Here is a 10,000-nt window from a genome sequence, read left to right as displayed (position 1 = left end):
AATGCAGTACAATACAGTACAATGCAATACAGTGCAATACAATACATTGCAATGCAATGCAATACAGTGCAATACATTACAATGCAATGCAGTGCAGTGTAATTCAATACAATACAGTACAATATATTAAAATACATTACAGTACAAAACATTACAATACAATGCAATGGAATTTCAGTACAGTGCAGTGCAGTGCAGTTCAACACTTTGCAATTCAATACAATGCAATGCCATGCAATACATTACAATGCAGCCGACGAAATAATTTCATACACAGTATGATGCAGTTTGCAATACAATGCACAGTAGAATTCAGTACACTATACAATACATAGTACAATACCCAGTGCTCTGGAATACTCAGTACTGTACACAATACAATACAAAACTACACAATACAATACTCGGAACAGTAGACAATACACTTCTCAGTGCAATAGACAATACCATTGTTGTTGTTATTGTTGCACAACATGAGTTAGCGCCATGTAAGTACTAAACCTTGTTGTTATTATGATGATGATGATGATGATTACTACTACTACTGTTATTATTATTATTATTACTATTATTATTATTCTTATCACTAGTAGTAGTAGTAGTCGTGTTGTTGTTGTTGTTCCATCATTACATGGGGAGTTGGCATTATATAGTGGTAGTGGTAGTGATAGTAGTATTGTTATTGTTACACCATTTCATTGGAGCTTGCACCATGCAAATACACTATGGATTATCATTATTGTTATTATCATTATTGTCATTAGTAGTAGTAATAGTAGTAGTAATGTTGTTGTAGTTGTTGTTGTTCTTGTTATTACTATTATTATCAGTAGTAGTAGTAGTAGCAGTGTTCTTGTTCTTGTTGTTCCACCGTAACATGGGGAGTTGGCATGATATATCAGTAGCAGTAGCAGCAGCAGTAGTAGTAGTAGTAGTAGAAGTGGTAGTGATAGTAGTATTGTTATTGTTACACCATTTCATGGGAGTTTGCACCATGCAAGTACACTGTGGATTATCATTATTGTTATTATCATTATTGTCATTAGTAGTAGTATTGTTGTTGTAGTTGTTGTTCTTGTTCTTGTTATTACTATTATTATCAGTAGTAGTAGTGTTGTTGTTGTTCCACCATTACACGGGGAGTTGGCATGATATAGCAGTAGCAGTAGTAGTAGTAGTAGTGGTAGTGGTAGTGGTAGTGGTAGCAGTATTGTTATTGTTACACCATTTCATGGAGGCTTGCGCCATGCAAGTACACTATAGACTATCATTATTATTATTTATTATAATTATTATTAGTAGCAGTAGTAATAGTAGTAGTAGCAGTAGTAATAGTATTGTTGTTGTTGTTGTTATTATTATTAGTGTTATAGGTGGTGTTGTTGTTCTTGTTTCACAAGACAGGAAGTTAGGACACAGTAAGTACTGTATATTATTGTTGTTGTTCTTGTTATGCCAAGTAAGTACTATATATTATTATTGTTGTACTTGTTGTACCAAGTAAGTACTATATATTATTATTGTTGTACCAAGTAAGTACTATATATTATTGTTGTTGTTCTTGTTATGCCAAGTAAGTACTGTATATTATTGTTGTTGTTCTTGTTATGCCAAGTAAGTACTATATATTATTATTGTTGTACTTGTTGTACCAAGTAAGTACTGTATATTATTGTTGTTGTTGTTATGCCAAGTAAGTACTATATATTATTATTGTTGTACTTGTTGTACCAAGTAAGTACTATATATTATTGTTGTTGTTCTTGTTATGCCAAGTAAGTACTAAATATTATTGTTGCTGTTCTTGTTGTGCCAAGTAAGTACTATATATTATTTACTATATATTATTGTTGTACTTGTTGTGCCAAGTAAGTGCTGTATATTATTATTGTTGTTCTTGTTATGCCAAGTAAGTACTATATATTATTATTGTTGTACTTTTTGTTCCAAGTACTATATATTATTGTTGTTGTTCTTGTTATGCCAAGTAAGTACTAAATATTATTGTTGTTGTTCTTGTTATACCAAGTAAGTACTATATATTATTTACTAAATATTATTGTTGTACTTGTTGTGCCAAGTAAGTACTGTATATTATTATTGTTGTTCTTGTTATGCCAAGTAAGTACTATATATTATTATTGTTGTACTTGTTGTACCAAGTAAGTACTATATATTATTGTTGTTGTTCTTGTTATGCCAAGTAAGTACTAAATATTATTGTTGCTGTTCTTGTTGTGCCAAGTAAGTACTATATATTATTTACTATATATTATTGTTGTACTTGTTGTGCCAAGTAAGTGCTGTATAATATTACTGTTGTCGTACCACAACTTGGGAAGATAGAACCATGTAAGCACTATACGTTATTGTCATCGTCATTGTTCCACAGGCAACGGAGGTCTGCCAGGTCTACCGGGTCTGTCAGGATCCAAGGGAGAGTCGGGTCTGCCAGGCCTGGACGGCTTACCGGGTCTGAAGGGAGATACCGGTTTACCGGGTCGTGACGGACTGCCTGGGTTACCGGGTCTCAAGGGTGACTCGGGCCGACCAGGGCTTGATGGAGAACCATGTACGTTGTGTGTGTGGGTGTGTGGTTTGACAATTAACCTTTGACTGCTGCAGATGAGTACTGCTTGTCAGTGATGGGTGCAATAGCCGAGTGGTTAAAGCGCTGGACTTTCAATCTGAGGGTCTCGGGTTTGAGTCTTGTTAACGGCGCATGATGAGGAAAGGGTGGAGATATTCCCGATCTCCCAGGTCAACAGATGTGCAGAACTGCTTAGTGCCTGAACCCGGTCCGTGTGTATACACAAGCAGAAGATCGAATACGCACGTTAAAGATCCTGTAATCCATGTCAGCGTTTGGGGGGTGATAGAAACAAGAACATACCCAGCATGCACACCCCCCAAAACAGAGTATAGCTGCCTACATGGTAGGGTAAAAACGGTCAGACCCGTAAAAGCCCACTCATATACATGGGAGTGAACGTGGGAGTTGCAGCCCTTGAATGAAGAAGAGGAAGAAGCTTGTCAATGGCTGTGTCACCTCACTGAGATGAGAGTTGAGGTTAGAGGTTGACGGGTGCAATAGCCGAGTGGTTAAAGTGTTGGACTGTCAATCTGAGGGTCCCGGGTTCGAATCACGGTGACGGCACCTGGTGGGTAAAGGGTGGAGATTTTTCCGATCTCCCAGGTCAACATATGTGTAGACCTGCTTAGTGCCTGAACCCCATTCGTGTGTATATGCAAGCAGAACATCAAATACGCACGTTAAAGATCCTGTAATCCATGTCAACGTTCGGTGGGTTATGGAAACAAGAACATACCCAGCATGCACACCCCCGAAAACGGAGTATGGCTGCCTACATGACGGGGTAAAAATGGTCATACACGTAAAAGCCCACTCGTGTGCATACGAGTGAACGCAGAAGAAGAAGAGGTTAGAGGTTAGGATGTCCGTTGCCTTTCTGTTTCCCAGCTTCTTCCCTGTGGGGTTGGGGTACGTTCAACGGAATCAGAATCGATGACGCCTTTAGTGAGCACAACAGAAAGTGGTGGAGTGTGCGTGAACTCTTGCCGCGCTGATCTCATTACTAGCAAGGTTTAGCAGTGAAGGGGTTAAAATCAGTGGTGTTAGGTTGTGGTGCGTTCTTGCCTTGGAACAGGAAAAGAGACTGCATTCTGACTTGTTCAAGTTTTAACATTAAAAATGTTGTTGTTTGTTGTTGTTTCTTTTGTTGTTGTCTTTGGTGGGGGTTGTTTTTTTTTTTTAATATCTTTGACATTGAAAAGAAGTATGTGTTTTATTGGTGTGTACCTTTCTTAGGTCTCAAAGTTGGTTTGCTGAAGATAATTTGATGATCTGTGTGTTTAAGAATTATGTATTTATCGTGTGTGATTTTTCTGTGTATATCTACATATGTGGATGGTTCATCTCTTTCTCTCTCTCTCTCTCTCTGTGTGTGTGTGTGTGTGTGTGTGTGTGTGTGTGTGTGTGTGTGTCTGAATGAAAAGAATGTCTGTCAACAGTAAAGAAGAAAAACAATATTTAACTTGAAAATTCTGTTTTCACTGCCTCCATGAAGTGGGCTTTCTGAGAAGACTGTAGAGGTTACCAAATGATGCCCTCAGGTTTTTCTTCTTCTTCTTCTTCTCTTCTCCTCCTCATTCTCCTCATTCTTCTTCTTCTTCTTCTTCTTCTTCTCCTCCCCCCACCTCCTTCTCCTCCTCCTCCACCCCTCCTCCTCCTCCTCCTCCTCCTCCTCCCCCCTCCTCCTCCTTCTTCTTCTCCTCCTCCCCTCCTCCTCCTCCTCCTTCTTCTTATCCTCCTCCTCCTCATTCTTGTTCTTCTTCTTCTCTTTCTTCTTATCCTCCTCCTCCTCATTCTTGTTCTTCTTCTTCTCTTTCTTCTCCTCCTCCTCCTCCTCCTCCCCCTCCTCCTCCTCATTCTTGTTCTTCTTCCTCTTCTCCTCCTCCTCCTCCTCATTCTTCTTCTTCTTCTCCTCCTCCTCCTCCTCCTCTCCCTCCTCCTCCTTCTTCTTCTGCTCCTCCTCCTCATTCTTGTTCTTCTTTTTCTTCTTCTCCTCCTCCTTCTCCTCTTTCTCCCCCAGCTGTGTAAAAAGTCATTGGGGCACCACACAGAAAAAAACTGTTCACCAGATTCCTCCAGGTCTGTCAGTTGTGTGCGTCAAACCCCTGGTCTGTGCAAACGGTTCCCCTGGTCTGTTCTGCTTTATGTTAATCAGTCCATCGTCATTTTTTTTTTTTCTGCCTCAGGTTTGCCCGGGGTCAAAGGTGAACCAGGACTGCCTGGGTTGCCGGGACGACCAGGGCAGTCAGGACCTAAGGGAGACTCTGGATTGTCTGGTCTGCCAGGTCTACCAGGTGAGTGTCAGGTGTACAAGATGTTAGGCATGGTGTGCAGCCCGCTTTCGTGGCGGACTTTTCGTCGCTGGCAGTGCGAGAATTAGGTCATATGACGACATGCGCAGCCCACCACCGTAAATGGCTTCTCTGGGTGTGCACTGCTTTTGTTGGGACAACTTTTTGGCAGAGTTTATGAACGGATCAGTTCGAATATGTAATGGTAGATATATGACAAGAAACAAGCTCAAAGTAAACATAGAAGGCTCAGCAGCAGTGCAGGGTCTCCTCTGGTGTGTGGCCTCTTGGCGACCTAACATCAATGGTTCCCTGTGGACTGCTGACGCTGGAACTGCGACGGACGAACCCAGGCGTGGCCGTGTATGGGGGAATCCAAATGAGCGGCGTGGGAGTAATGCCACTGAAACGGCGCAGATGATGGGGCAGCAAAAAAACAACAACAAAAAAAAAAAAAAAAAAAAAATAGAAGGCTAAAGCAAATAATGGGTGTAACCAAATAATACCTGGTAAACATGCAAAAATAGTCACCGAAAATGTTCAAAATCCTCTTGTCATAACAGCTGTTTCCATGACGAAATTCGAGCATTTCGGTGACCTGGGAAAAAAAAAGGAAAATGGAGACGCGCAGGAGCACACGGTTCTGGCTAAAAAAAATAACTAGGGAGTCCTGATGAAAGTCTGATGAAAGTGGGTCGATGCCTCCTCCGTGTTGTCATGAGGGTGCAAGCGCAGATCAATGGGGGGGAAAAAACAGAGGTTCAGCGTCATCTGAGAGTTGTTCCAGGCAGTACTGGGCAGGAGTTGAAAATTCACAGTGAGGTATTGTTCAGAATTTTGGTTTTTGCTGCCAAGCTCTATGTGGATGTGATGTGGTTGTTGTTGCCGAGCTCTGTGTGGAGATGATGTGGTTGCTGAGTTTTATGTGGATATGATGCGGGGTTTTTTTTTGCTGCCGAGATCTATGTGGATGTGATGTGGTTGCTGAGGTCTGTGTGGAGATGATGTGGTTTTTGCTGCCGCTCTGTGTGGATGTGATGTGGTTGCTCAGTTTTGTGTGGAGATGATGTGGTTTTTGTTGCTGAGCTCCATGTGGAGATGATGAGGTTGCTGAGGTCTGTGTGGAGATGATGTGGTTTTTGTTGCTGAGTTTTATGTGGAGATGATGTGGTTGCTGAGCTCTATGTGGAGATGATGTGGTTGCTGAGCTCTATGTGGAGATGATGTGGTTGTTGAGGTCTATGTGGAGATGATGTGGTTGCTGAGCTCTATGTGGAGATGATGTGGTTGTTGAGCTCCATGTCATGATGATGTGGTTTTTGTTGCTGAGCCTTATGTGGAAATGATGTTGTTGCTGAGCTCTGTGTGGAGATGATGTGGTTGTTGCTGAGCTCTATGTGGAAATGATGTGGTTTTTGTTGTTGCTGAGTTTTATGTGGAGGTAATTGATGTGGTTTTTGTTGTTGCTGAGTTTTATGTGGAGGTAATTGATGTGGTTTTTCAGGCGGCAAAGGTGAACCTGGGCTACAAGGTCTGGATGGTCGTCCTGGTAACCCTGGTTCCAAGGGAGACCCTGGTGAGTGTGTGTGTGTGTGTGTGTGTGTGTGTGTGTGCGCGCGCGTGTGCGTGCGTGCGTGTGTGTGTGTGTGTGTGTGTGTGTGTGTGCGTGCGTGCGTGCGTGTGTGTGTGTGTGTGTGTGTGTGTGTGCGTGCATGCGTGTGGGTGAGTAACTTTGCATGTGTGTGTGTTTGTGAGTGTGGGTGTGAGTAAGTGTATGTGTGTGTGTCTGTATGTGTGTCTGTGTCTGTGCAGATGAGAGAGTGTATTTGTGTGCGCGTGTGTTTGTGAGAGTGAGTGTTGTGCGCGCGCACGCATGTGTGTGTGCGCATGTAAGTATGTGTGTGTGTGTGTGCACGCATGTGCACGTTTGTGAGTGTCGATGCGCATGCATATGTGCATGCGTACGTGTATGCATCACGTGTACGCACACACCCACCCACCCACGCCCAAAACATTCGTTCAGATACAGCAGGTAGACAGACACAGGTAAAACACATGACCTTCCTGTGGGTCCCCAGGTCCTCAAGGCCCCCAGGGACCCCAGGGTCTGCCCGGCCTGCCCACAGTGGGACTGAAGGGAGAGCCAGGGCGCGACGGTGGTCCTGGGAGAGACGGTGCCTTCGGCGCCAAGGGAGAGCCAGGTAAGTTCGTCAGCAGGTGTTTTTTTATTTTTTTTGTTTGTTTTTTTACCTGCAGGTTGCGATCCACCCAACTCCGTGGATGATGATTATGATGATTGTAATGATGGTAATGATGATAATGATGGTGATAATGATGGTGATAATAATAACAATGATAACAGTAATGATGACATATAGTGATATTAATTTTAATTATGATAATAACAATAAGAAGAAGGACAAGAATAATAAGATAATAATAATGATGATAATAATAATGATAATATCAATAATAATAATAGTAATATCAATAATGATGATGATAATGATGATAATAATAATGTCATTAATAATAATAATGGTGATGATGACTCTGGACCGATGGAACGCTATAGCGTTCCTGACGTAAGGTAGTGTTCCGGATGACAGAATGTCATAGCGATTTCGACAATTAAAAATTTGTCCACGTTTTCCTCGTGGGGTAGCATAAAAATCGCAGCTACACCTGGGCATTGCGAACATGTCAAGGGTCGAATGGAAAGTTTCTTCGTGAGGTTTCCGTGACCATACACTCGCTGGTCAGCCGTTGACCTTGGTACCCCACATGACAAGGTAATCTGCATACATATCGAAAACGGCGTCGCAGGCAGTACAAGTGGAAATTTTTGGAGCAAACTAGATCACGACAGCGGCTTTTTACTGCTGCTGAAGTGATTGAAAATGAAATGCTTCAAACTGAAGGTTTCGACATCGACGAGGATGATGAAGACGTTGAATAAAGTGTCTGCAGTGAAGAAAGCTACCAGCAAGAAGGTACTGACAGTGACTCAGCTTCTGAGGGCTGTGAAGAGAGGGAGGGGGATGGGCGTACACACAACGTTAGAAGAGGGGTTAGTGGGTCAAGTACAGTGAGTTTCATTCAGTTACTTTGTGTTTTGTATTTTTTGTGATTTTTTTTTCCTAATCCTAACAAATGGGTCGTAGGAAGAAAACTATTGTCTGGAGTGAGTTCACCTTTTTTTTTTTTGTTCATCATGCTTATTTATCATCATTGTTGTCTTATTTATTTATTTATTTATTATTATCATTATGTTATTATTATTATTATTATTACTACTATCTTTTTTATATTATAATTATTATTTATTTATTTATTTATGTAAGCTTACCTCACCAATTTTTTTTTGTTCATCATGCTTATTTATCATCATTGTTGTCTTATTTATTTATTTATTTATTTATTATTGTCATTATGTTGTTATTATTATTATTATTATTATTATTATTATTACTACTATCTTTTTTATATTATAATTATTATTTATTTATTTATTTATGTAAGCTTACCTCACCAATTTTTTTTGTTCATCATGCTTATTTATCATCATTGTTGTCTTATTTATTTATTTATTTATTTATTTATTATTATCATTATGTTATTATTATTATTACTACTATCTTTTTTATATTATAATTATTATTTATTTATTTATTTATGTAAGCTTATCTATTATTTATTCACCTTTTGTTTTCTTTTTTTTTTCTCAAGGCCTGACTAAGCGCGTTGGGTTACGCTGCTGGTCAGGCATCTGCTTGGCAGATGTGGTGTAGCGTATATGGATTTGTCCGAACGCAGTGACGCCTCCTTGAGCTACTGAAACTGAAAAACTGAAACTCATCATGTTCACACAGGTCTGCCTGGCTTGGACGGATTGCCGGGAATGAAGGGAGATCCGTGCACTGACTCTGGCGTTGGGCCCCGTGGGTTCAAGGGAGAACCTGGGCTGCCTGGGTTCCCAGGTTCGTCTCAGCCTTGATTGTGATTTGTGAAGATGCTGCCTCGTTGTGTGTGTGTGTGTGTGTGTGTGTGTGTGTGTGTGTGTGTGTGTGTGCTGTGCTTGCATGCATGTGTGTGTGTGTGTGTGTGTGTGTGTGTTAGTGTACTATTGAAATTGTTCACAAATTATGTTTTCAAAACACTGAATGAATTTTTTTTTTTTTAAGGGAGGGGGTGGGGTGGATCATGGAATACAGTGGTGGTCAAAGTGGATACAGAGTGTGTGGGTGTTGGGATACAGAGTGTGGGTGTTGGGATACGGAGTGTGGGTGTTGGGATATGGAAGATGGGTGTTGGAATACAGTGTGGGTGTTGGGATATGGAAGATGGGTGTTGGAATACAGAGTGTGGGTGTTGGGATATGGAAGATGGGTGTTGGGATATGGAAGATGGGTGTTGGAATACAGAGTGTGGGTGTTGGAATACAGAGTGTGGGTGTTGGGATATGGAAGATGGGTGTTGGAATACAGAGTGTGGGTGTTGGAATACAGAGTGTGGGTGTTGGGATACAGGTGTTTGGTGTTGGGATATGGAAGATAGGGTGTTTTAGGGATACAGGATGGTGTGGGTGTTGGGACACAGGGGTGACGATAGTAGTGGACTACACGGAGCGTTGTTGTTGTGGTGGTTGGAGGCACAGGGTGGTGAGGTGAGGTGAGGTTGAAAGTGGGACGTCCACTGCGTGCGGATAGGACGATGCGGTGTGGAGATGACGGAGGTCTGAGGTGTTGGAGCGGGTTGCTGGGATAGGAGATGGGGTTTGGATACTGAGGAGTGGGGGTTGGATAGCAGAGTGGGGTGGGGGGTGGGTGGGAGGGGTGGAAGATGGGTGTGGATGAGGGTGGGTGTTGGATATAGATGGGTGTGGGATACAGAGTTGTGGTGTTGGAATAAGAGTGTGGGTGTTGATGATAAATGATGATAACAATGATGAAACATGACGCATAACAGTTATGACAGCACTGTACATATATAAGATATGCGCAATCCTCAATAGGATAGATGTATGTGTGGATGTTATTACAGTAAACAACATACAACAGTGTTGGGTTGTTGTGGTGGTGTGGTGTCAGATTCGTTACATTACAAAAGTGCTTAA

General features: G+C 41.6%; 1 protein-coding gene across 1 annotated transcript in view; it reads left to right on the top strand.

The window, feature by feature from the left end:
* Positions 1 to 10,000, top strand: part of LOC143275256 (uncharacterized) — a 95,940-nt gene that overhangs the window by 74,509 nt on the left and 11,431 nt on the right. Inside the window, exons 29-33 of the mRNA XM_076579232.1 lie at positions 2,393 to 2,572; positions 4,780 to 4,887; positions 6,389 to 6,460; positions 6,963 to 7,085; positions 8,757 to 8,864. Of these exons, the coding sequence (XP_076435347.1) occupies positions 2,393 to 2,572; positions 4,780 to 4,887; positions 6,389 to 6,460; positions 6,963 to 7,085; positions 8,757 to 8,864 (591 nt within the window). The remainder of the gene's footprint in view (positions 1 to 2,392; positions 2,573 to 4,779; positions 4,888 to 6,388; positions 6,461 to 6,962; positions 7,086 to 8,756; positions 8,865 to 10,000) is intronic.

The sequence above is a fragment of the Babylonia areolata genome, chromosome 30 (assembly GCF_041734735.1).
Source record: "Babylonia areolata isolate BAREFJ2019XMU chromosome 30, ASM4173473v1, whole genome shotgun sequence".
Lineage (NCBI taxonomy): Eukaryota > Metazoa > Mollusca > Gastropoda > Neogastropoda > Buccinidae > Babylonia > Babylonia areolata.
Note: the sequence above shows the minus strand (reverse complement) of the source record. Positions and strands in the feature narration are given on the sequence as shown.